This window comes from Podarcis tiliguerta, assembly GCF_965153285.1.
Source record: "Podarcis tiliguerta genome assembly, chromosome: 3".
Classification (NCBI taxonomy): Eukaryota; Metazoa; Chordata; class Lepidosauria; order Squamata; family Lacertidae; genus Podarcis; species Podarcis tiliguerta.
In genome coordinates, this window is record NC_139536.1 from 22,444,998 (window position 1) to 22,470,805 (window position 25,808).

General features: G+C 41.7%; 3 protein-coding genes across 4 annotated transcripts in view; 1 reads left to right on the plus strand and 2 right to left on the minus strand.

The window, feature by feature from the left end:
* LOC310674204 (uncharacterized protein) overlaps positions 1–21,501 on the minus strand; it is a 128,992-nt gene extending 107,491 nt beyond the window's left edge. Inside the window, exons 1-3 of one of the 2 annotated variants that reach the window (XM_083433250.1) lie at positions 21,311–21,501; positions 20,656–20,766; positions 19,396–19,574 (exon numbers count right to left, since the gene is read on the minus strand). In XM_083433250.1, coding sequence (XP_083289376.1) covers positions 19,432–19,574; positions 20,656–20,766; positions 21,311–21,371 — 315 coding nt within the window. In that variant the 5' untranslated portion in view covers positions 21,372–21,501 and the 3' untranslated portion in view covers positions 19,396–19,431. Of the gene's footprint in view, positions 1–19,391; positions 19,575–20,655; positions 20,767–21,310 lie in introns of those variants that run through there. The other variant, XM_083433249.1, reaches the window with a different exon arrangement.
* The window catches only part of LOC310674203 (uncharacterized protein), a 142,494-nt gene that overhangs the window by 107,489 nt on the left and 9,197 nt on the right, over positions 1–25,808 (minus strand). The window lies entirely within an intron of this gene.
* LOC310675340 (uncharacterized protein) lies at positions 4,340–6,837 on the plus strand. Its single transcript, XM_083435685.1, has 3 exons — positions 4,340–4,548; positions 5,539–5,649; positions 6,632–6,837. Exons 1-3 carry the CDS (start codon positions 4,488–4,490, stop codon positions 6,766–6,768), a joined length of 309 nt encoding a protein of 102 aa, XP_083291811.1. The 5' UTR covers positions 4,340–4,487; the 3' UTR covers positions 6,769–6,837.

Here is a 25,808-nt window from a genome sequence, read left to right on the forward strand (position 1 = left end):
CATAACATCATGAACTGGCCACTCATCACAGAACAAAAATCCCAATTTAAGTGAGAACTTGAAGTGTGGGTGGAACAGATTCTTTGATGTCAGGGCTTCAATGGTCTCTGCAAGTCTCCACTGGCACACCTGCCACTTTTAGGACCAAATAAATGAATGGCAAATTCAGAAATATCACCAATGCTTGCCCAACAATAAATGGACAATGGTTTTAATGTTTAATTCAACTTTTAGGTGTTGAATGGTCTCTTTAAATTTGAAGGTTCATTGTTGTTCCACAAGATGTGTATGTCTTTAAGGGCCAGAGCAAATAACGTGACCTAGTTTTACAGCCGTGAAACAGTATAGCAGGTGCTGCTAAGCTGTGTTAATTAAGCTGTGTCAGCAATTGGGTATAGTATATAAAGAGCAGCACCTAGCTCTCTCAGTACACTGGTGGTTGGGTTGGTGGATGGGTCATGTTTACTGATATATTAAATGTGAAAGGAGTTCTTGTTTTTGTTATTAAAACCTAGCTAAAGTTATTTTGTGTTCCTTGTAATGTGTGGTCTCCCCAGCAAGCTCTCTGCAGCGCAACTAGTCTGCAAATAGCCAACATTAGGACCAAATAAATGCAGGGCAAAATCAGAAATGTCATCAAGGATTTGCTGAATTAGCTAAGTTGAACTGGAATACAAAAAAGGAAGGTGTGAGGAAGTCGTGGAAACAAGTAAATGAAAGATAAAGATATGGAAATTGGATGTGTTTTTAAATTTTTTTTGTTGTTGTCATGAGGTAGTGTTTTTTTTCTATTTTTGATGTACTGTTTGTTAATCTTTTATTGTTTTTTTCTTTTTCTTGCATATTTCTTTTTTCTTGTGTAATTATAAAACTATGAATAAATATTATTATAAAAAAACAAAAACAAAACAAAATCAGAAATGTCATCAATGCTTGCCCCACAATAAATGGACAATGGTTTTAATGTTTCTAATTTGATATAATAAATCTGTAGAAATGACAATATAAACACCGCAAAGCCATACTTACCTCACAACCTTATGCATGTCCATTCAAAAATAACTTCTTTAGCCTCACTAATGTAGAAAAGATGGGAGTGACAATCTTACAGCAGATTTTTATAGCCAAGATCTGTAAATAAGAAGCAGAATCTTGGCGTTCCTGAAAGACCAAATGCATTTCCCCACTCCCAAAGAAGAAGAAAGTGTTATAGGACTTCCTTTCAACATCTTTTGTTTTATTTTGTATTGAAGAGACTTCGTCCACTCCGTCAGTAAACCTACACCCACTTACCAAGGAGTAAGCTCCACTGAACTCAGCAGAGTTCACTTCTGAGTAGACCCATACAGGATCACCTTTTTCAGGTTTCATTCAAGGAACAAGAGATGAGTCGGATAATGTTCATGGTAAGGTCCAGAATATCTAGTAATACTTTATTTAGAATTTCAGATTTTGGTTTTGAGTGCAAAATTAAGAATGTAAGAAGAGCTTGCTGGTACTGGCAACTAATTTGGATGGCTTTCAGTGACGTTTGGACATATTAATGGAAGATAAGGCTATCCGTGCCTAGTAGCCATGAGAGTTATGCTTTGCCCCGAGGGTTGGAGACAGTATTACTGTGATGGCTTGGGACTCAGGCTCAGACTCAGAACCAGAGGAGTCTCAGTCTGCTCTGGATCATTTGCCTATCATCTGAACCAAATCTGGGGCCTGATCCTGAAGAGTCCCAGTCTGCACAGGTTCCCTTGCAACAAACACCAACTGGGCCGAGTCAGGTGCCTGAGCCTGCCCTGGCTCCAGATGCGGGAATTAGCTTGTTGCCTTCAGCTGGGCCATCACTTACAGCTGCTCCACTACCGGTTTGGTCAGGGGAGGTTGAGGCAGCCCCTGGGTCTAGTAACACACCAAAGTCTCCCTAGCTGCAGAGACTAAGGTCTGAGAGAAGGAGAGACCTGAGTACTTGCAGGAGGAGTGCTCACCTTCGAGCGAAACAGGGAGGTGAGTCGCCTGGGGATCAGGACCGGCCGTTAGCACAACAAAGATAAAAGGCTGTCAGACCCCGCCCCAGGTTGCGGGAGCAACATGGCTGTATGCCAGATCCTGTACCAGTCCTTGCCTGGTTTCCTGCCTCGTGTCCTGCCTTGACCCTGTCGGACTGACTCCTAGCAGAACCTTTAGATTCTGGACTGGACCTGGACCAAGGTTCTCGTGTCACCCCCGGGCCCAGCACAATTACTTCCAAATATCATTAAAATAATGAATTGTTGTGGAATTCTGGAAAACTGAATTTAGGAATCAAGAAATGAGACAGAATCCAATATTAACAAATGTGTCAGTTGTCATAGTGCTTCTCTCCCATGGCATGTGTGTATAAGCTGCCTGCCTCTTCTTAGTCAATGTGTGTGGCCACTGGCATGAACCCCTTGCACTATAGAATTTCCCTGGAGTTGAAAAAGAGGATCCATCTCTGCTCTAATATATTTCCCCTTTAAATGTTGACATGGCAAACTTGGACATGGCAATTCTTGGAAACAGAATTGACACAGTCATCAGCCTTCACCCTCCTTCAAAGAATAAAAATTATATACTGTTTCTCTTTAGCTTGTCATCCTTTCTTGGTTTTTTCTTTCAAGTATGATATATGCAGTGGTGTAATAGTCCAAGATAGTGGGGGGGGGGGGTTGAGTGGGTTCAAATTAGTCAGTGCTATTTCAGCTGCAGTATCCTAAGGTACAGTAAAGGTAAAGAGACCCCTGACAGCGAACGACTCTGGGGTTGCGGCGCTCATCTCACTTTACAGGCCGAGGGAGCCGGTGTTTGTCCTCTCCGCAGACAGTTTTTCCAGGTCATGTGGCCAGCATGACTAAGCCGCTTCTGGCACAAACGAACACCGACACCAGAGCAGCACACGGAAACCTCGTTTACCTTCCTGCCGGAGCGCTACTTATTAATCAACTTGCACTTTTTGGCGTGCTTTTGAACTGCTAGGTTGGCAGGAGCTGGGACAGAGCAATGGGAGCTCACCCCGTTGTGGGGATTCAAACCACCAACCTTCTGATTGGCAAACCCAAGGCTCAGTCTGTCCGTATTAGAGAACAAAGAATGCAGAGAGGGGAGGTTTTTGGCCAGAAACTGAAATGAAACAGTCATCAGCCTATGACCTTGTGAGTTTTTCATTTCCTCATTTGCCTTTTATGTATGTGCTTTCTTGGCCAGCGGATGCATTTGCTCTGGTACACTTCCCACAGTGTACTACAATTATATGAAGGCAGGCAGGAGTTGGGACATTGCTATCTGAGCCAGATGGAACTATACTGTGTACCTTAAGTACAATGTGCAATTGCATTCTCTCTTTATGGGTTTCTTGTGGGTCCTGAATGCATTTCTAATGTGCAGGAGCTTTGTGTACCAATTTGTCAGGAACACTTTCTCTGGCAATCACGCTTTGAGAGCTGCTTCCGATAACCAGTTCCTGAAAATAAACGGAGGGGAGAAGACCCTTGTGCTTGGGTCCTTCAAGCCAGTTTCCCACAGGCATCTGGCTGACTCTTATGAGAACAGAATGCTGGACTGAATTGGTCATCGGCCTGATCCAGCACTCAAAACCAAATTCTGAAATTGTAAATAAAGTATTACTAGATAATCTGGACATTGCCATTAACATTACATGTCACATTTCATGTTCACTGAATGAAACCTGAAAAAAGGTGATCCTGTATGGGTCTACTCAGAAGTGAAATCTACTTAGTTAAATGGTGCTTACTCCTTGGTAAGTGGGTGTAGGTTTACTGGCTGAGTGGATAAAGTCTCTTCAATACACTGGAACATCATGTTATGGACGGAATCAATTCCGGAGGCCCGTCCGTAACATGGAATTGATAAAAGCCAAAGCGCTACGTCTGCGCATGTGCACGGTGTGATTTAGTGTTTCTGCGCATGCACCAGTTGCAAAATCCAGAAGTAACCCCTTCTAGTACTTCCGGGTTGCTACGGGACACAACACGAAAACACGTAACCTGAAGCGGATGCAACATGAGGTATGACTGTACAAAATAAAACAAAGGATGTTGAAAGGAAGTCCTATAACACTTTCTTCTTCTTTGGGAGGGGGAAAATGCATTTAGTCTTTCAGGAACGTCAAGATTCTGCTTCTTATTTACACATCTTGGCTATCAAAATCTGCGATAAGTGTGCCAGTGGAGACTTGCAGAGGCCACTGAAGCCCTGACATCAAAGAATCTGTTCCACCCACACTTCAAGTTCTCACTTAAATTGGGATTTTTGTTCTGTGATGAGTAGCCAGTTCATGATGTTATGGCCCACTCATTTATCTTTATAGTTCCTTTCTGAGGACACCATGATCTCTAGGCTGTTGTTAAAAGGATCAAAGGAAGAAGCTTCTCCACCCTGGAGGAATCTAGTGAAGGTCCACATCTATTCCTCTGTGATTTGGGGCTCTGCTGGAGAACACACCTTTTGATACCAAGATGTCCATCCCAAGTCAAGTACTTCTTGCAATCTGTGTTTTCCTGTTCCTTACACCTGGAGGTATGTTCTTTTTGCAAGAGTTGGGAAAAGCACTGTCAGCCAAGGGAGGCAGGTTAAGAAAAGGAAAATGCAACTTAGGTAGTTTCATACTGAAGTATGAACCAAACCAAATTTATGCTTTGTCCACAGAATCTGAACTTAGCCAATGAAATGGCCCTTCTTCTGTTCTCTCCCTCTGTTGCACCTTAATGGAAAGACTGTTGCTAGGTGGCAATTGAGGGAGAGGGTGAGCCAAGGGCAGCTGTTGTTGCAGTGAAGCTGCTCAGAGAATCAGAGAATGTTAGAGTTGGAAGGGACCCGAGAGTCATCTAGTCCAACCCCCTGCAATCAATGATGGAGTGGCCTTACTTCACATCTCTTTCTTTACTGCAGCCTGTTAGAATCTGTTCAACATTTTATGTATTTAAGCAAGTCTGCCTAATATTCAAGCAGGGAAACTGACTCCTTTACCGGGTAGAGATACTTTGCAAACAGAAAATAAAACTCAAGATGTGGGCAAGCCTTCTGTAACACAAGAAATCTTTAATAAAAACTTTTTTATAAAAAACAAGATGAGGGCAAACTATAGGTTCATCTCAAAGCTAGGGGTGGATGGCTCAATGTTTTCCCATCCTGTGCCAACTCCTTTTAATCCCATTTGGGGTCAATTCTTTAAAGAACAAGCCATGAGAAATCCACCCAGCTTTACTTTTAGAAGCAGAAAGTCCTTCAGAAGTGGTCTGGGGGCTGCCTCTTTCTCCATTTCTCCATTTAATATTTTACAGTGGCTTAGGGAAACTCTGTGGCCATTTGGCTATTACTTTTTTTAAATCTTGTTAATTATTCTATATGATTTCTGCTGTATTTCTGATGCTCTATGATACTATTGCCATTCATTGTTTCTAAGACAATTTGGGGTTCCTTTGAATGAAAAGTGGCATAAAAATATAATCCATCAATCAAAGCAACCCTTCATTATTCACAACATTTTTGTTTTCTCTTTTGGAGCAGATGCTCGCCTCTGTATAAAATGCATCGTTGTGATACCAGGAGTGCCATGCAAACACAAAATATGTGAAGTTGATGATGAAGGAATCTGTGTTGGCATCATCACCTATAAAAGTAAGAAACAGCTGCAAAGGTTGTGCCTTGTTTGGGTTCCATGGTCCACATTCCCCTTCTGCTTATTTTCCATTTCTTTCAGCCTAGTGATACAACAAAGTAGAATAATTCATGGAAATGCCTTTGTCAGAAGCATAGCTTCAAGCATGCAGTCTTAACTTGTATGCAGCAAGCTGAGACATTTCTTTCCAGGTTGTTACATAGTTGAAGAGAGTGTGAGTGTAGAAAGGAAGAGAAGGTCTTATTTCCTCCATTACCCAGTGGTGTAGCAAAGTCAGGTGGTACCCGGTGCAGAAAATTTATTGTCACCCCCCCCCCCAGCACATTGAAATAATGAAAAGAAGGACAAATAAGATACTTACATTACCAGAAAAGAGGGTGTATGACCCAATTCTATAAAACACAGCTCTCTGGTCTCTGGTTTCACTGCAATATCCCACTTTATGCATGTGGGTACCAAGGGGGGTACAAAATAAGCACCCCCCCTTCCCATATGTGCCTCCTAAACTTGCTTGTGTGTTTCTCTCTACCTTGTAGAGCAGATTTAGGGGCTGTAGAAGAAGGTGGAGAGAGACATGTGTACCTGTATTCAGAATAGCTTTGTTTCCCCAGAGTAATAAACCTTGGACTCAGCTGCATAAGTAAAGAAAAAGCATTTTATATGCATTATAACACTGTGACACTGGATGGCACTGTGGAGTCCCATCTTTCTCCAACGTGATTTCCCATTATGAAGTTCACAACACGTTTTCCTAATTTTATTTATATATATATATATATATATATATATATATATAATCTCGATTCAGCCCTTTTGTTTCTTAATTTTTCAGCCATCAGTATTACCAGGCTTTTTAATGGAGAGTACCTTGGATATTTTAAGTGAATTCCAGTTAATCATTGTGAGGACTGAGGGTGAGGATGATACATATCTTCACTCTTTTCTCTTTTCCTCTTTCTTCCTCTTCACACCTTGTCTCAGATGAGAAGTTTATAGATAAAATACTCGATTGTGCAAGGAAGGATAAAGTGCGGTGTGAAAATTCTTTACAGCGAAACAACATGGTTCAGGAACTCAGGTGCTGTGATGATACTGATTTCTGCAATGCAAGCTTTTAAAACACGCTGAGAGCCACCTCAAGATTCTGCCTTCCTGCAAAGAATAAACGTTTATTCTGTTCCCCCTCAGCTTGTCAACCTTTCTTGTTTTTTCCTTTCTTTCAAATATACTATATGCACTGATGTCCAAGATGGGCGTGGGTGGGTATTATTTTGGCTGCAGTATCTGATAGAACCCCAAACAGATCAGAGCCCGCCAAACTTGAAGCATGGGAAGTCCCAACAAAGTATTTATAATTTAGGCTGAATATTTGGACTATTTGATATGTATTTGTTCTATTTTGAACATTCTGTGTAATTTGATTGGATTGTTAAAAGGTGTAACTTAAGAAAAATGATTTAAAAAGGAAAAAAAGCAGCCCAAACAGCATGAAAGGTGAGATTTTTGGTCACTGTATTCTGCAAAGCTAAACATTTAGGAACACTTGAAACATGAGGAGCAAGTGTTATACACAATGTGTTGATTTCTTGGTTAATCAAAAAGAATTAACTGGCTCTTATATATCACTCGCTCTTATTTCCTCTACTTTCAAAACTTTCATCAACTCTGTATTTTTTTATCAAAACTTATGTTTCAAGCCATCAATTCAGCTTCTTACTACACAGCGCCTTTGGCCTTTTCCAAGTGGGATCTATGAACTTCTGACTCAGACTTTACAGATTCTTCCCTTCACCTTTCCTTTCCTTTCCTTTCCTTCTCCATGCCTTTCAGCCCTGTGAATTCCGAAATTGAATTTTTCTACCTATATACTGACACCTGCCAACTTTTAAAATTAATTCTGGTGTTGTGGGAATGGAACCCCCACTTGTGTAGGGGTTATATTCCCAGCTGCCCCATGCATCAGCGAAACACACGTAATTCTGTCCCTCCCTTTTCTGCCCCCACCCTGCCCTGCCCTCACCTCACTTCCTTCTGGTGCCAAAAATGCTGCTCATGTCAGCAGCCCCACATGTGCTGATTGAGTGCAAGAAGATGGTGCCTGCATTTATTTCTGTACTCTGATGCAATATATACACCAAACTCCCAGTCAATAAGGAATACAGACACTGCTCATTGGAGAGCACCTTGGATATTTTATGTGAAATCCAGTTAATCATTGTCGTGGTGGTGGTCATGACCCAAACATTCACGCTTTTCTCTCTTCCTCTTTCCTCCTTTCCACCCCTTGTCTCGGTTACTGGCAAAATACATGGTTGCAAGACGGATAAGTCTTTGAAGTGTGGTTCTATAACTTATAAGCCAGAGCTCATCACCCATTATGAACTCCAGTGCTCTAGGGGTAAGGGTTTTTGCAATGCAAAACTGTAAAACAGGCTGAGCTGAAAGCAACATCAAGATTCTACACTCCTGCAAACAATAAACGTTTATGCTGTTTCCCCTGGCTTGTCATTTTTTCTTGTTTTTGTTTTAATTGAGCTATGAGAAGTGGTCTAGTGGTCTGGGAAAGCAGGCAGGGGCTGGGGGTTCAAAAGAGAAAGTACTACCCCCCCCCCATGAGTACAGTTTGACCACTGTGTTCTACAAAGCTGGTGGCGCTGTGGGTTAAAACACAGAGACTTGCTGATCAGAAGGTCGGTGGTTTGAATCCCTACAACGGAGTGAGCTCCCGTTGCTCAGTCCCAGCTCCTGCCAACCTAGCAGTTCGAAAGCACGTCAAAGTGCAAGTAGATAAATAGGTACCGCTCCGGCAGGAAGATAAACGGTGTTTCCATGCGCTGCTCTGGTTCGCCAGAAGCGGCTTAGTCATGTTGGCCACATGACCCGGAAGCTGTACGACGGATCCCTCGGCCAATAAAGTGAGATGAGCGCAGCAACCCCAGAGTCAGTCACGACTGGACCTAATGGTCAGGCGTCCCTTTACCTTAGTCTACAAAGCTAAGCATTTAGGGACTCTGAATAGACAACAGGATGCTGGACTGGATTGGCCATGCCATTGGCCACAACACTTGTGGGGGAGGATTTTTTATAAATAAATAAAGCTCACCTTCTTAAACTGCTAGTGAATCTGGGACAGGGAGCTCCCTTAAACACTACTAGAGTCATTGATCTTCAAAGCTCTTGGGGGAGTCAGGGGTGTAGTGTACTTTCCAGGCACATTTTCAAAGGTTTATGGGCAGGGATAAAGAGGAAGTGGTTGGAACAACAGATATGATGCTTGGAGTCAGGAGGGATTACCTAGCCCTCACGTTGTGAGTGAGGATATCCACACTGAATTGGACGGAGTGACCAATTAAGAAGCAGTTACCATATTTTTCGCTCTATAAGACGCACCTTTTCCCTCCTAAAAAGTAAGGGGAAATGTGTGTGTGTGTTATGGAGTGAATGCAGGCTGCGCAGCTATCCCAGAAGCCAGAACAGCGAGAGGGATCGCTGTGAGCGCTCCTTCTCGGTGTTCTGGCTTCTGGGATTCAGAACATTTTTTTTCTTTCTTGTTTTCCTCCTCCAAAAACTAGGTGCGTCTTATGGTCTGGGGCGTCTTATAGAGCGAAAAATACAGTACATATTAAATTGCTTTGCAATTAATCAGCCATGCCATGTTATTTCAAAATGAGAAGGTGCCCTCTGTTCACGTTCCCTTTGTTCCCTTGTGACTTCAATCCAAGAAATGGGGGAAATCCCCCACTTGATTCCCAAGAACTTCTGATTCCTCATCTGTCAGCTATATAGAGAGAATTATTCAACACATCCACCCCAATAAACTGTTCCTTTAGCACAGCCCCTACTCCCTGGAAGTGCCTACCCATTAATATTTCTCAGAGACACCCTCTCTGTAACTCTATCTAATGTCTTATCAGTATTTTTAATCAATATTTTCTATGTCCTTATGAAAACTACAGGGTTTTTTGTCAAATAGGTGGTAAAGAAATCTTGTCAAACTGACACAATTAAAATACTTTGGCCATCCTGGCTAGGGCAGCTGGCAGCTGAAGTCCAACAACATCTGGAAGAGATTCTCCATCCATAGCTGTCAACGTTTCCCTTTTTTTAAGGGAAATTCCCTTATTCCAAATAGGATTCCTTTCAAGAAAAGGGAAAAGTTGACAGCTATGTCTCCATCTCTGTTCTGAGAAGAGTCATAGCCAAGTACAGGCTTAGTATATGTGGGGCACAGTGTTCATATCTTGGATTTATTCTCTTGTCTTTTCTTTTGATGTGATCTATTGGCAAACACAAACTAGAGATGCCGCAGTGCTATAGCCAATGGTGATGGCAGCAACCCCATTGGGCACTTGTTTAATATATGTTGTGCCTGTCTTAGCTGTTCTCTGTTCCCATCAGCCCTAGCACGCTGGAGGCACATCTTGGGATGAGCCCATAGTGTCAAAAACATAATATACTTGCCCTTCTAATTAGCAATACTTTTCACATGCTCTGTGAGGATGCTGTCCTCAACACCAGCTTTCCTTTTTGTGAGTGAATGGAATCGTTCACATATGACCACAGAGCTATTGGCTCCTACAGGAGGCAGTTATGGCCACCAGCTTAGGTGCCTTTGAAAGAGAACTGGTCAAATTCATGGAGTGGGAGGCCAACAATGACCATTAGCTATGATTGAGGTATATGCTTTGCCTCCATGGTCAGTTGCTGGAAACTGCAGGAGGGCAGAGTGCTCTTGTGTTTGGGTCCTCCTTGCCGTTTACCTGCAGCCATCTTGTTGGTCCCTATTAGAACAGGATGCTGGACTAGATAAAATATTGGCCTGATCCAGGAGACTCTTCTTATGTTTATAAACTTTCTACCATATTTTGTAACCCATGGTTTCAGCCTGAGTTTTTCTTGCTGCTGTATGCAAAAACACATGAATCTGACCCTTGGAGATTGTAAGTAAAACCATTTTAACTTACTTAACGGTGTGGTTTATTAAATATTACAGAAGGTAGAAAGGGGAAACACTGTAATTGACTTAGAATGGGATCTCTAGAAGATCTAACAGCCCATATTCCCATGCTTTACTGCTGTATTTTTAAAACACTGTGTGGGGGGGAGCTCTTTATTACCAGAGAGTCTTCAGTTCCATGTTTGAATTTAGGGATCCAGTAAATTCTTTCCAATTAACTAAATAATCAACACATTGTCCGTAATAAATTTACCCACCATTCTCTTGAAACCAAAGCCGCTTGGGTTTTCAGTGTTCCTAAATGCTTAGCTTTGTAGAATATTTTCCATTTTAAACCCCCAGCCCCTGCCTGCTAACCCAGACCACTAGACCAATTCACATAGAACAATTAAAACAAAAACAATAAAAAAATTGACAAGCCAAGGGGAAACAGCACAAACTTTTATTGTTTGCAGGAGTGTAGGATCTTGATGTTGCTTTCAGCCTGTCTTACAATTTTCCATTGCATAAATCCTTACCCCTGCAGCAGTGGAGTTCATAATGGGTTACGATCTCTGGCTTATAAGCTATAGAACCACACTTCGGAGAATTAGGCTTCCTGCAACCAAGTACTTTCGCAGAAACTTTCCCATCTGAGACAAGGGGTGAAAGGGAGGAAAGAGGAAGAGAAAAAAGAGTGAATGTTTGGGTCATGACCACCACCACGACAATGATTAACTGGATTTCACATAAAATATCCAAGGTGCTCTCCAATGAGTTGTGTCTGTATTCCCTATTGACTGGGAGTTTGGTGTATACAGTGGTACCTCGGGTTACAGACGCTTCAGGTTACAGACTCTGCTAACCCAGAAATAGTACCTCAGGTTAAGAACTTTGCATCAGGATGAGAACAAAAAATCGCACAGCAGCAGCGCGGTGGCAGAGGGAGGCCCCATTAGCTAAAGTGGTACCTCAGGTTAAGAACGGACCTCCAGACCGAATTAAGTTCTTAACCCGAGGTACCACTGTATATAGTAAAATAAAAGGTAAAGGACCCCTGGATGGTTAAGTCCAGTCAAAGGCGACTATGGAGTTGCGGCGCCCATCTCGCTTTCAGGCCGAGGGAGCCGGCGTTTGCCCACAGACAGCTTTCCGGCTCATGTGACCAGCATGACTAAACCACTTCAGAGCACAGAAACAATAACAGGCACCGCCCTACCTGTGCACAATCAGCCCACGAGGGGCTGCTGTCAATGTGGCATTTTTGGCACCAGAAGGGGGTGAGGTGAGGGCAGCGCAGGGGCGGAGAAGGGAAGGACACAATTACATATGTTTTGCTGGTGCATGTGGCAGCTGGGAATGGAATCCCTGCACAAGTGAGGAGTTGCCTGTAGTCGGGTAATGCTGATGCTATTCTCAGTATAGGCACACATGTTCCACCCTCCCCATCCTCGTGCACTCCTAAATCTGCTCTAGAGGGTAGGGGAAAACATCAGGCATGCATGCGGATAGGAGAGGTGGGGGGAAGATTGTTATTTGAGCAGACCTAGCTACCCACGTGCAAACTGGGAAATTGCTGTCAAGGATAAGTGTGCATGAGCGCTAATTGGTGTATAAAGTAAGACAAGAGAACCATGTTCCCTAGACTCAGTTAAGATACACACCCTCTTCTCCAGTGCAGGAGGAAGTGAAGCCTTCACTTCCTTTGCATGCTCACACTCTCTTCAACCATGCAGCAGCCAGGAAAGATGTGTCTGTGCTTATTTTCTCTCTCTCTCTCTCTCTCTCTCTCTCTCACACACACACACACACATATATATATATATATGAGAATAAAGAAGAGACAGAGGAATTGCAACATAGGACAGGAATTATGGTGGTTAATAAAGTGAAATACCTTGGAATTTGGCTGACAACGAAAAATATAAATTTGTATAAAGATAATTACAAAATCACATGGAGAGAGATTAAAAAGGATTTAGAAATTTGGAACAGGCGGAAATTATCAGTGATTAAGATGAACGTTTTGCCTAGAATGTTAAAAACACTGGCAGGGCTGAAGTAACTCGTACAATGTATAATATAGATATGAGGATAAAAATTAAAATACGCGACTGAAGAGAATAAGGGATACCCACTGAAGGTAAGGAGGGAAGTCGCAAGCTCGGCAGAGCTAAAAGTGCATATGTGGTTTAATGTATTGTAAAACGACTGTGTAAAGAAAATAATAAAAATTTATTGATAAAAAAAGAAAGACATGTCTGTGCTTGCTGTATACAAGCCCAGACTGCCTGCTTGAAACTATGCTTTTGTATTTTCCATGTGAGTATTCTGCATGTGTTCTCCTTGCTGCTGCATGGAACAACAGATAAATCCAACTTTTGAATCTGTAAGTAAAGCATTTGTAAACTTATCTCTCAGTGTGTGCTTTGTTCAGTGCTCAGTGGAATAAATGGGATATTAAAACAGGTTTAATAGCCTGTCCCTAGTTGTACTGCTGCACAAATTGTGACATGATTTTAAGCTCTCCTGGGTCTTTCTGTGTGCTCTTTTCATCTAGGTATCTTGCTGGCTCTTCTCTTGTTCACCCACACACATGGGTCACCAGAATCTAATTTTTCCACCCCACACTTCGTGCTACATAGAATTTCACCCAGAGCATTCCCCTAACATATCACAATATTGACATGTACATAGCCAAGAATCTTTCCAGGTTTTTCCTACTGTTGCTGGAAACATTATAAACTCCTAAATGCTGAGGCATGTGATAAGGGCATTTCTGTGACCTCTTTCCCTTTATTGCATCACTAAGCCAAAATAAATGGAACTTAAGGAGAAGGGGGAGGTGGAGCCCAAAGACAGGACAACCTTAGCTGCTGGTTCTTACTTGTATATATGAGGAGGGCCATGCAGGGGCTTCCATCTTTAGTTTCACAGGTTTGGAGGTTGCATGGGGTTTCTGGTAAAATGGCTATGCAGTGTAGACAGACGATAGCATCTGCTCCAAAAGACAAAACCAAAATCCCATGTGACGGTGGTTTTGTAGTCATTTCATTGGAGGTCTTCATATTCTCACCAACAAAGGAAGTTTGGAAAATCCTGACTTGGGTTAGTAACAGTCGAGGACCATGGACATATTTACACTCAGGAGAAACTGACACAGGGAACACACAACAACCAAACGCACATCACAACTTGTTCTGTGGGTAACACATAGGGTTCTTCTTTCAAACCTAATTCCATCAATGAGAGCGGGAGGGGATGACACTTTGGCAGCCCCTAGGTTACAAACCATGTTGATTTGATGATCCCATCCATTTGCAACATAAGGAATGTTCACCAGCAGTGCACTTTGAGAAAAGAAATGGTTCCCTATCTTGCTTTCAGAATTCCTGATGGACAGACATTGGGAAAACAACAACAGGGACTGGCTCAGCTCTCTTCTCTTATTTCTGTACAGTGGTGCCTCGCAAGACGAAAAGAATCCGTTCCGCGAGTCTTTTCGTCTTGCGGTTTTTTCGTCTTGCGAAGCAAGCCCATTAGCGGATTAGCGCTATTAGCGCTATTGGCAGTTTAAGGGCTATTAACGGCTATTAAAGGCTTAAGGGATTAGCGGTTTAGCTGCTAAAAGGCTATTAGCAGCTTAGCGCTTTAGAAAAGGGGGTTGGGGAGCGGGGGAAAAACTCAAAAATTTTCGTCATTTTCGTCTAGCGAAGCAAGCCCATAGGGAAATTCGTCTTGCGAAGCGCCTCTGAAAATGGAAAACCCTTTCGTCTTGCGGGTTTTCCGTCTTGCGAGGCATTCGTCTTGCGGGGCACCACTGTACAATGTATCTGATAGCTTTAAAATTGCTGCCCCCATAAGCACATAGGGGCAGGCATCCCTTTCGCCATACAATTCCGCAGGAAGGGACAGAACATGACCACAGAACTGTTCTAAGCAGTTGTAAAATGTTAAAGGGAGAAAGAGGCAGCCCCCCGACCACCTCTTCAGAACTTCATATTTCTGCTTGTAAAGCTGGGTGGATTTCTGATGGCTTGTTCCTCACACAATAGGCACCAAATGGGTGCCACCCCAGGAGGGAAATATATTGATCCACCCATCCCTAGCTCTTAGATGATGGAACCTATTGCCCTGAGACAAAGGTTTTTGAGAGCAGAAGCAGTAAGGCCTACACAATCATCCAAGCCTGCTAACTGCTAACTGTTAACAGCAAACTGCTAAGTCACTGTGACCCATGACTCATCTTGAGTGAAGACTCATTCTCCCTACAAAAGTAGCCAGCCAGTGTGTGTCTCAGCTAGGTGTGCATGTTGTGTTGTTGCAGATAGAGTGGCTCTAGGACTCTAGTAAATCAGTAACTAAGACTGTGCCTCTGTGAAGAGTCAGATAGCTGCTATGAGCACTCTGTGTATACTCTTTAACTATGCTGTTTATGAACAACTTTATTTTCTTGAGTAAAAGTTTTATTCTGTTTATGAAGAAGACTCTGCTTTGATTAATTTACTGCTGCACGACACGGATAGCCTGCTCAAATCTTGAGTCTTATTTTCTACTTGCAAAGTATCTTTACTCAGAAAAGCCCTGACACACAAATTTAAATATTAGGGAGAGTGGCTTAAATAATTAAATTTGAGCAGACTGTAGCAGGCTGCAGTAAAGGAAGAGATGTGAAGCAGGGCCACTTCATCATTGATTGCAGGGGGTTGGACTAGATGAGCCTTGGGTCCCTTCCAACTCTAAGATTCTCTGATCAGCTCTACTGCAACAACAGCTGCCCTTGGCTCACCCTCTCCCTCAGTTATCACCTAGGAACAGTCTTTCCATTCAGGTGCAACAGAGGGAGAGAACAGAAGAAGGGCCATTTCATTGGCTAAGTTCAGATTTTATGGAGGGGCAGGGTTAAGTTTGGTTTGGTTCAGTATTAAACTACCTAAGTTGCATTTGCCTTCTCTCTTAGGCCTGTCAACCTGCACTTAAGCTGCCTCCCTTGGCTGACAGTGCTTTTCCCAGCTCTTGCAAAAAGAACATACCTCCAGGTGTAAGGAACAGGAAAACAGAGATTGCAAGAAGTACTTGACTTGGGATGGACATCTTGGTATCAAAAGGTGTGTTCCCCAGCAGAGCCCCAAATCACAGAGGAATAGATGTGGACCTTCACTAGATTCCTCCAGGGTGGAGAAGCTTCTTCCTTTGATCCTTTTAACAACAGCCTAGAGATCATGGTGTCCTCAGAAAGGAACTATAAAGATAAATGAGTGGGCCATAACATCACGAACTGGCCACTCATCACAGAACAAAAATCCCAATTTAAGTGAGAACTTGAAGTGTGGGTGGAACAGATTCTTTGATGTCAGGGCTTCAATGGCCTCTGCAAGTCTCCACTGGCACACCTGCCACTTTTAGGACCAAAAAACTGCAGGACAAGATCTGTAATCATCAATATTTTCACTTCTTGCACACTAATCTATGGATGGTGGTTTTAATATTTATATTTTACTGTAATTAAATTGTAGAAATGTCCATTTTAACACCACAAACAAGGCTATATTTACATTGTAACCTTGGACATGCCTATTCAACAGTAAGCCCCATTGAGTTCAATGAGCCTTTCTCCTCAGGTGCATACAGGATTGCAGCCTCACTGTATACAAAAGACGGAGGTAACAATCTTGTAGCAGATTTTGATAGTAAAAGGTAAAGGTACCCCTGATTGTTAGGTCCAGTCGTGGACAACTCTGGGGCTGAGCGCTCATCTTGCTCTATAGGCCGAGGGAGCCGTCGTTTGTCAGCAGACAGCTTCCGGGTCATGTGGCCAGCATGACTAAGCAAACCAGAGCAGTGCACGGAAACACCATTTTCCTTCCCGCTGGAGTGGTACCTATTTATCTACTTGCACTTAACATGCTTTTGAACTACTAAATGAGCAGGAGCTGCACTGAACAACGGCAGCAGTGACTGAGTCGCAGGGCTCCTGAAAGATTAAACGCATTTCCCCCACCTAATGAAGAAGGACGGACTTACAATGTCCTCTGTTTTGTTATGTATTGAAGAGACCAGAGCATCAGCTCTATTGAACTCAGCAGTGCTGATTTCTGAGTAGACCCATACAGGATCACAGTTTTATTGTTGCAAATGCACAAATTTATCTTGTTGAGTTTTTTGCCAGGTTTCACTGAATGAACATGAAGATTACATTTCATAATGGTAAAGGTAATGTCCAAAATATTTAGTAATACAGTCATACTTTGGACGCCAAATGGAATCCTTTCTGGAAGTCCTTTCTACTTCAAAAAGGTTCGAGTTCCAAGGCGTGGCTTCCAATTGGCTCCAGGAGCTTCCTGCAGCCAATTAGAAGCCACGGAAACCCCACCAGAAATTCAGCTTCCAAAAGAACGTTTGCAAACCAGAACACTCACTTCTGGGATTGAGCCGTTGCGGTAATCAACAGTGTACTGTACGTTCTAGGCACTTTCCAAAGGTTTGTGGGCAAGGATAAACAAGAAGATTTGATACTTGAAGTCAGGGTGCATCACCTAGTCTTCTGTTCAGGAGTGAGGATATCTACACAGAATCAGTAGTAGTGACCTAGCACTTAAATTGAAGTTAGATATCAAATAGCCTTGCTTTTTAGCCATGCAGTGTTATTTTTTTTAAAGGAGAAGCCCTCTGTTCATGTTCCCTTGTGACTTCAATCCAGGAAATGGGGGAAATACCCCCATTTGCAGCACTTTCCCCATAAAATGTACAGTGGAACCTTGGTTTTCGAACTTAAACTGTTCCGGACGTCAGTTCGACTCCTGAGACATTTGAAAACCAAGGTCCGGCTTTCAATTGGTGCAGGCGCCCCAGAAAAAGATAACCGACAGCTGTGTCGGATGTTCAGCTTCCAAAAAACATACAAAAACCGGAACACTTCTGGGAATTTGGCGTTCAGGAACTGATCTGATAATCAACTAAGCCGTTTGAGAACCAAGTTACCACTGTACTTGTATATAGTGTTTCCAAGTACAGTGGTACCATGGGTTAAGTACTTAATTTGTTCCGGAGGTCCGTTCTTAACCTGAAACTGTTCTTAACCTGAAGCACCACATTAGCTAATGGGGCCTCCAGCTGCCGCCACCGCCGGAGCAGAATTTCTGTTCTCATCCTGAAGCAAAGTTCTTAACCTGAGGTACTATTTCTGGGTTAGCGGAGTCTGTAACATGAAGTGTCTGTAACCTGAAGCGTATGTAACCTGAAGCGTATGTAACCCAAGGTACCATTGTATGTGGAAGTTTATTGTTCAGGATGAAGAGATGGCTCCATTCATTCTTCTGTGCTCCTTGCTTTTCAGCCCATCATTTCACTATCAAATTGCCATGGAAATCTCCATCATTCTTGAAAAGAAACCAATATAGTCCTGAATGCAAAGCAGAGTAAAATGTAGCAGGCAGACTCCTTTCAACCTTTAGAATATCATATTAATCAGGAAGCGTGATATGCTTGTGCTTGGTTATATTGCTATCCATAAGAATGGTTTTATAGCCGGCTGCCTTAAATTAGGAGTTATTAACTATAATATAGTAGGGAATAGTATAAAACAAGAGTACTGTATTATATTTCATGGATACAGAAAAGGCATTTAGCACAACAAATTGTAGCTTTAAATTGGATCTGATGCTCAGTGGAGGCCTATTAATGGTGCAACCTGTTTGATCTCTCTGGGCAGAAGGAATGCAGAAATGCTTGATCATTTTCATTGCTTTTTTTTTAAGGGTCTCTATTACAATACAGCCTTCTTAGGTTGGTAGACTCTCCATGGTTAGAAGATTTTAAGGAAAGACCTGGAAGACCTGCACCCTGCCTTGCAGGGGGTGATGATGATGGTTATGGTTATGGTGATGGTGATGATGTAGGTTGTATTGCCACAATCAATGCTGATCTCCATATGTTGTCTTCCAGCTAGATCTAATATTTTCTAATATAATCCTTTGGAATTACTTCAGATGTGTTTTCCATGAAGTTCCATTTTGTGGGGTAATTGCAGCCTCATACAACCAGTGTGTTTGGTACCAGTTAATGCATGAAGGGGTTAAGACCACAGAACTCTTTTCCTAGACTTTGGTCATGCCCCCTTCCCTCTGGTGAAGAAGGCTTAGAGAAGTGCTTTGTTTATTCAGCCCACCATGTGAATGCCATATGTAATGGAGGTCTGAACCACGGGCTCCCAGCTTAGACCGTGTGCTTATATAAACTTTACCATATTTTTAACCCAAGGTTTCTTCCAGTTTTTCTTGCTGCTTTATGGGAGAATGCATGAATCAAACTTTAGACGTTTGTAAGTAAGAACCACTTTAACTTACTAACCAATGTGCTCTGTCAAATGCTAAAGGAAAGCACTGGAACTGACTTAGAATGGGATATTTAAAATGGTCAAATTGCCTATATTCACATGCTTTACTGCTGCATGTTTTGTGACTTCAAAAAACTCCTCCCTGGGCTCTCTCTTACTGGAGAGTATTTAGTCCCACCTTTGGATTTAGGAATCCATTGAATTCTTTTTAATTAACCAAATAATTGACACATTGTGCTTAACAGAACTTGCACACCATTCTCTTGAATCCAAAGCCCCTTGTGATTGCAGTGTTTCCAGATGCTTAGCTTTAGAAACTACAGTGGCCCAAAAGCTCCATTTTCACGCTGATTGGGTAGGTTTGGGACACTGCTGCAGAAATAGTACTGGCTGTTTTGAACTCACCTGGTGCCACTGTCTCAGACTATGACCTCACTGCATAAAGAACATTCAAAGAAAAGTTGACAAGCTAAGAGCATAAGCTTTTATTGTCTGCAAGTGAGCAGAGACTTAAAACTTTGAATTGCAGAGATCACTTTCATCACAGCAGTTGAGTTTATAATGCATGCCATTTTCTGGGTTATCATTTGTTTCACCACAGGTGACATCATCCTTCTTCGTACAACCAAGTATTTTTTCAAAAACCTCCTCACCTGAGAAAAGGGACAGTAAGCAGGAAAAAGGAGGAGAGAAAAGAGTGAATGTTTGCATCACTATTGCCACCACAATGATTAACTGAATTTCATCTAAAAGATCTAAACTGCTCTCCTTTGAGCTGTGCCCCCTACTGAGAGTTCTGCAGAGCTTAGAAATAAATAGTCTGGTAATACTGATGACTGAAGGAAAGAAGAAACACAAAATTTATTACTCTTGGGGAACAAAGCTATTTTGGGTATAGGCACACACTCCTCCCCTGCTCCCTAATCTGCTCTAGCAGAAACCCAGAACAGGTTTAAGCAGTTCATATGGGAAGGAAAGGGGGGGGGGGATACTTGTTATGTGATCAGACCTTGCTACCCACACTGCAGTCAAACATAATTGTTCATGAGTGCTAGTTAGTGTATGAAGGGGTTAATACCAGAAAACTGTGTTTTCTAGAATCATTGAGGTCCCACACTGTCTTCTCCAGTGAGGGAAGAAGTCAAGCCTTCTCTTCCTTTCCACACTCTCTTCCACCATTCAATGTGTCTGAGCTTGCTCCCTACAAGCTCAGACTGCGTTTTTGAAACTAAACTTCTATGTTTTCCACCAAAGAGCATTCTACCTGATTTCTGCTTGCCACTGCGTGGAACAAATAATAAATCAGTCTTTTGCATCTGTAAGTAAAGCATTTGAAAACTTCCTTAACAAGGTGTGGTGTTTTAAATGCTAAGAGGGATAGAAATGGGTCCACTGCTTTAATGGATTAAATGGGATATTAAAGCAGCTTTAACAACCTATCCCCACGCTGTCCTACTGCACAAAGTGTGACATGATTTTAAACCCTGCTGGGTCTTTCTGTGTGCTAGCCCTGCTCTTTGGATCTAGGGACCCCACCTCTTCTGTTGTTGAAATGCATCACTAGAATCTAATTTTTCCACCCCCCACATTCCTCACTTAGTGCCACATTGAATTCTATTTCCCTTTATTGTATCGCTAAGCCCCCCCCCCCCCCCAAAAAAAAGACACTTAAGGGGAAAAGGGAACATGGAGCCCAAAGAAGGTACAACCTTATAGCAGGTGTGGCTTTTTTACCTTTATAGGCAATCAATGCAATACACTGTCCTTCACCATCAATTTCACAGGTACCCATTTCGCATTTTCCTCCTTCTTCCAAGGCTATGCACAGTGAACACTGGAGAGCATCTGATCCAAAAGACAAAACCAAAGTCTCATGTGAATAAACGAGGGTAGCCTTGTAGCCATTTGGTTGGAAATCTTCATATTCTCGGCAAGAAAGTAATCTCTTAGGTCAGGGTTTCCCAAATTGGGCCTCTGTTTGTTTTTTGACTACATTTCCCATCATCCCTGACCACAGATCCTGCTATTTAGGGATGATGCAACTTGTATCTCAGCAAGCTGTAGCAGTTGGCAGGAAAGGTGCAGATGTGAAGCAGGACCACTCCATCCGCTCAACTGCGACTACTGTTGTTTTTAGCTCTCCCTCTCCTTCAGTTGTCAGCTAAAAAGAATCCTTCCATCAAGAGGCAGCAGATAACAGAATCAGGGTCATTTTATTGGCTTAGCTGAGATTCTATGGAGGAGGGAGAAGTTTGGTTTGGTCCATATTTCGATGTGAATCTACCTAAGTTACATTTTCCTTCTCCCTTGGCCCAGTCTACCTGCCTTGAACCTATCTCCCTTGGTTGATAATGCTTTCCCCAACTCTCGGAAGAAGAAGAAAACATACCTCCAGGTATCAGGCACAGGAAAGCACAGATTACCAGAAAAAGTTGGCCTGGGGTGGACATCTTGGAAGCAGAAGACACTGTGTATGTCGCAGCAGAAGCCTAGGTAATAGAGGAACAAATGCAGACCTTCACTGGATTCCACCAGAGTAGAAAGGCTTCTTCCTCTGTTCCTGTTAGAACCACTCTGCAGATCACAGTGTACTCAGAGAGGACTTATAAAGATAAACTGGTGGGCCGTGACATTATGAACTGGCCACTCATTACAGGACAATAATGATGTGTGGGAGGAACAGAGTCTTTTAGCTCAGGGCTACAATGGGCTATGCAAGTCTCCACTGGCACATTTGCCCCTGCAGGACAAGACGTGTAATAATACATACATACATACATACATACATACATATTTTTATTTGCATTCTGCCTTTCTACAGTTCAAACCATACTCAAGGCAGCTTACATAATGAAAAAATACATAACTACAACATCTGAAAAGTAGCCATCAATAGTAAATGCAAAACCAAACTGAACAATTTCAATCAATCGCAGCAGAAGATACAAAAAACCAAACAAACCCAGCAGCCACAAGAGCAAACACTCCCTCCCCAACAACACCTCAAGCACCGAACTCCCAGATCAGGTGTAAAAAGGCCAGAGCTTCATGTTGAATGCCTATTTAAAAATATGTCCCACTGAGCAGAATGAGTGTTGTTTGTGCTGTACTTTTGTACTGTTTTATTGCTGTTAGCCGTCCTGAGCCCGGCTTCGGCTGGGGAGGGCGGGATATATATATAATTTATTATTATTATTATTATTATTATTATTATTATTATTATTATTATTTGTTATAATTGTGATGATCATGCAGATGACATGGCTCCCCAATTCAACACAGACTGTGGAAACGTCACACTGGACTTCAAGCATCTGGCATTGTATGCCTCCCCATTCTTCCTCCAGACTCTGGATCTTTGGTTTCCAAATGAGATGCAAAAGCTGCTCTCATCAGAAAAGAGATTTGGAGAGCCACGTCATCAGCTGGTTATGGTCCACTGTGCTTCATTAAGTCCAGGGTCAACACAGCCATCTACCAGGAGATTTTGGAGCACTTCATGCTTCCTTGCGCAGATTAGCTTTATGGGGATGCTGACTTCATTTTCCAGCAGGACTTTGGCACCTGCCCACACTGCCAAAAGTACCCAAACCTCCTTCAATGCCCATGGGATTACTGTGCTTGATTGGCCAGCAAACTCGCCTGACCTGAACCCCATAGAGAATCTATGGGGCATTGCCAAGAGAAAGATGAGAGACATGAGACCGAGCAATGCAGAAGAGCTGAAGAACCCATCATGGCTAATAGTGTGGATAGTTTTATCTTCCATCCAAATGACCAATCCTCATTTCAACCCATCCTGGTTAGCTACCATCAATACTTTCTGTGGGAGAAAGCCTTTGCGTGTCAATGGGGCAATGCTGCTATTAATTTTCAAGGGATAAAAGCATCGCCCCTGAAAAACCAGCTTGGAGAAAAACAGCCCCTGCCCACCAATGACCCTTGGGACAACATTGCTGGCGGGTCATGGCGGGAGGTGGCTTTTTGCACACCTGTCAGTCGCCTCAGTGACATCACTCATCACAACTGTTGTTTTTTTAAAATAATTTTTATTAAATTTCCAATAAACATTTTATCCCAATTTAACTTTTGTTTTATACATAAACATCTTTTGAACTTCCATCAGCCTATCTGACAATTCTCCATAGTCTCACTACATCTCACATTTCTTAAATTTGTATTGCACTTTATCTCTCTTAATCTTAACCTTTCTTTCAAACAATATTTCTATCAGTCTTTTTCACAAAGCTTCTTGAAAGCCAACAAGCGTTAGTTGTTCCTCACATTCGTTTTTAATATATTCTGTAAATTTGCTCCAGTCCTCAGAAAATCTCTGGTCGCGTTGGTTCCTTATTTTCCCAGTCAATTTGTCCATCTCTGCAAATTCCGTCAGTTTTGTTCTCCATTCTTCCTTGGTCGGCATTTCTTCCTGCTTCCATTTCTGGGCCATCAAGATTCTTGCTGCTGTCACTGCATACCTGAACAATTTCACATCATTTCTACTTATTTCATTCCCTACTATTCCAAGTAGAAATGCCTCTGGTTTCTTGATAAATGTATATTTCAACATTTTCTTCATCTCATTATAAATCATTTCCCAGAAGCATTTCACTTTTTTACATTCCCACCACATATGGTAAAATGTTCCCTCTTTCTCTTTACATTTCCAGCATTTGTTGCAAATTTTATACATCTTACCAAGTTTCACCGGTGTTACATACCATCTATACATCATTTTCATTACATTTTCTTTTATTGTAGTGCATGCAGTGAATTTCATACCCTCTTTCCATAGTTTTATCCATTGATCAAATTGAATATTATATCCAAAGTCTTTGGCCCATTGAATCATAACCGATTTCACTTCCTCATCTTTAGTATGCCACTCAAGCAATAATTTGTACATTTTTGACAGAACTTTAACATCGTTATTCAGAATCTCCTGTTGAAACCTCGATTGTTTTTCTTGGAAACCTCTCTCCAACAATGTCTTTTTGATCATCGCATTTATCCTATGATAATGCAACCAATCATTTACATTTTTCTTAACTTCTTCATATGGTTTTAGTTTCCATGTGTTACCTTCTTTTACCATCAAATTCTCATATGTAATCCAATTCCCTAACATATTGACCTTTTTTACACTCAAAATTTCCAATGGTGACAACCAGTATGGAGTTTTAAATTCTAAAAGGTTTTTATACCTATTCCAAACCTCATTCAACGGTCCTCTAAAGATGTGGTTTTCAAAACCTTTGTGCACTCTATACTTTTCACACCATAGATATGCGTGCCACCCGAATCTGTTGTCGTACCCTTCCAACAATTGTGTGTTTTCTAATTTTATCCATTCTTTTACCCAGCAAAGACATGAAGCTTCATAGTACAACTTTAGGTCTGGCAGGGCAAAGCCTCCTCTTTCTTTCGCGTCCATCAGTATCTTAAATTTTATTCTTGGCCGCTTGCCCTGCCAGATATATCTTGATATTGTTCTTTGCCATTCCTTAAATATTGTCACACCTTTAATTATTGGGATTGTTTGAAACAAGAACAACAGTTTCAGTAGCACGCTCATCTTTATTGTTGCAATTCTTCCCCAGAATGATAATTTCATTCTTCCCCACACCTCTAGGTCCCGTTTGATTTTGTTCCATTCTGGTACATAATTATTCTGATACAGGTCAATATTTCTGGGTGTTAACATAATCCCTAAGTATTTAACTTTTTTGACCACATTCATCTCAGTTTGTTGCTGTATTCTTTCTATTATCTCTTGATCGATGTTCTTAGCCATTATTTTAGTTTTTTTCCTGTTTAATTTGAAACCGGACACCTTACCAAACTGTTCTATCTCTTCCAACACCTCTTTTATACTTTGCTCAGGTTCCTCTATAGTTAGAACCAAGTCATCGGCGAAGGCTTTTACCTTATATTCATTAAATCCTATTGTTACACCTTTTACATTTCCATTGTCTCTTATTGATCTTAAGAACACTTCCAGGACCGAAATGAACAATAGCGGAGACAAGGGACACCCTTGTCTTGTACCCTTAGTTATGGCAATATTTTCAGTGATAACATTATTCACAATCAACTTCGCTCTTTGATCTGAATATATTGCCTTTATACCGTTCAAAAAAGCTTGACCCGTATCCATATATTCTACATTCTTTAACATAAATTCCCAAGAAATATTATCAAAGGCCTTCTCTGCATCCACAAATATTAACATTGCTTGTTTATCCTTCCCGCTTGACAGATATTCTATTATGTTAATTACATTCCTTATGTTATGTTTCATCTGTCTTCCGGGGAGGAAACCTGTTTGGTCATTGTGGATCATTTCCTTTAATATCTTTTTCATTCTGCTTGCTAGTATACTAGCAAACATTTTATAATCATTATTCAGTAGCGAGATTGGCCTATAGTTCTTTACTTGTGTCAAATCTGAGTCTTGCTTGGGAATAAATGTTATATATGCTTCTTTCCAGGTCTCCGGTATTTCTCCTTTTTCCATTATGTTGTTCATTACTTCTCTTAATGGTACAAGTAGGGTGTATTTCAGTTCCTTATAATATCTTGCACTGAATCCATCTGGTCCCGGTGACTTCCCGCTTTTCAAATCCTTTATTGCCGTTTGGATCTCTTCTAGTTCTATTGGTTTATTCAATTTGTTTTTCTTGCTCTCCGATATTTTTTGCACCTTTTTCTTCTCCAAATACTCCTCTATTGATTTCATATTAATTTTCTCCTTTCTTTTATACAGTTCACGGTAAAAGTCCACAAAACCTTTCCTAATACCTTTCGGGCTCACAATTTCCAAATCATCTATCTTGATTTTATTAATCATATTTTGCTCTTTCCTTTTCTTAATTTGCCACGCTAAC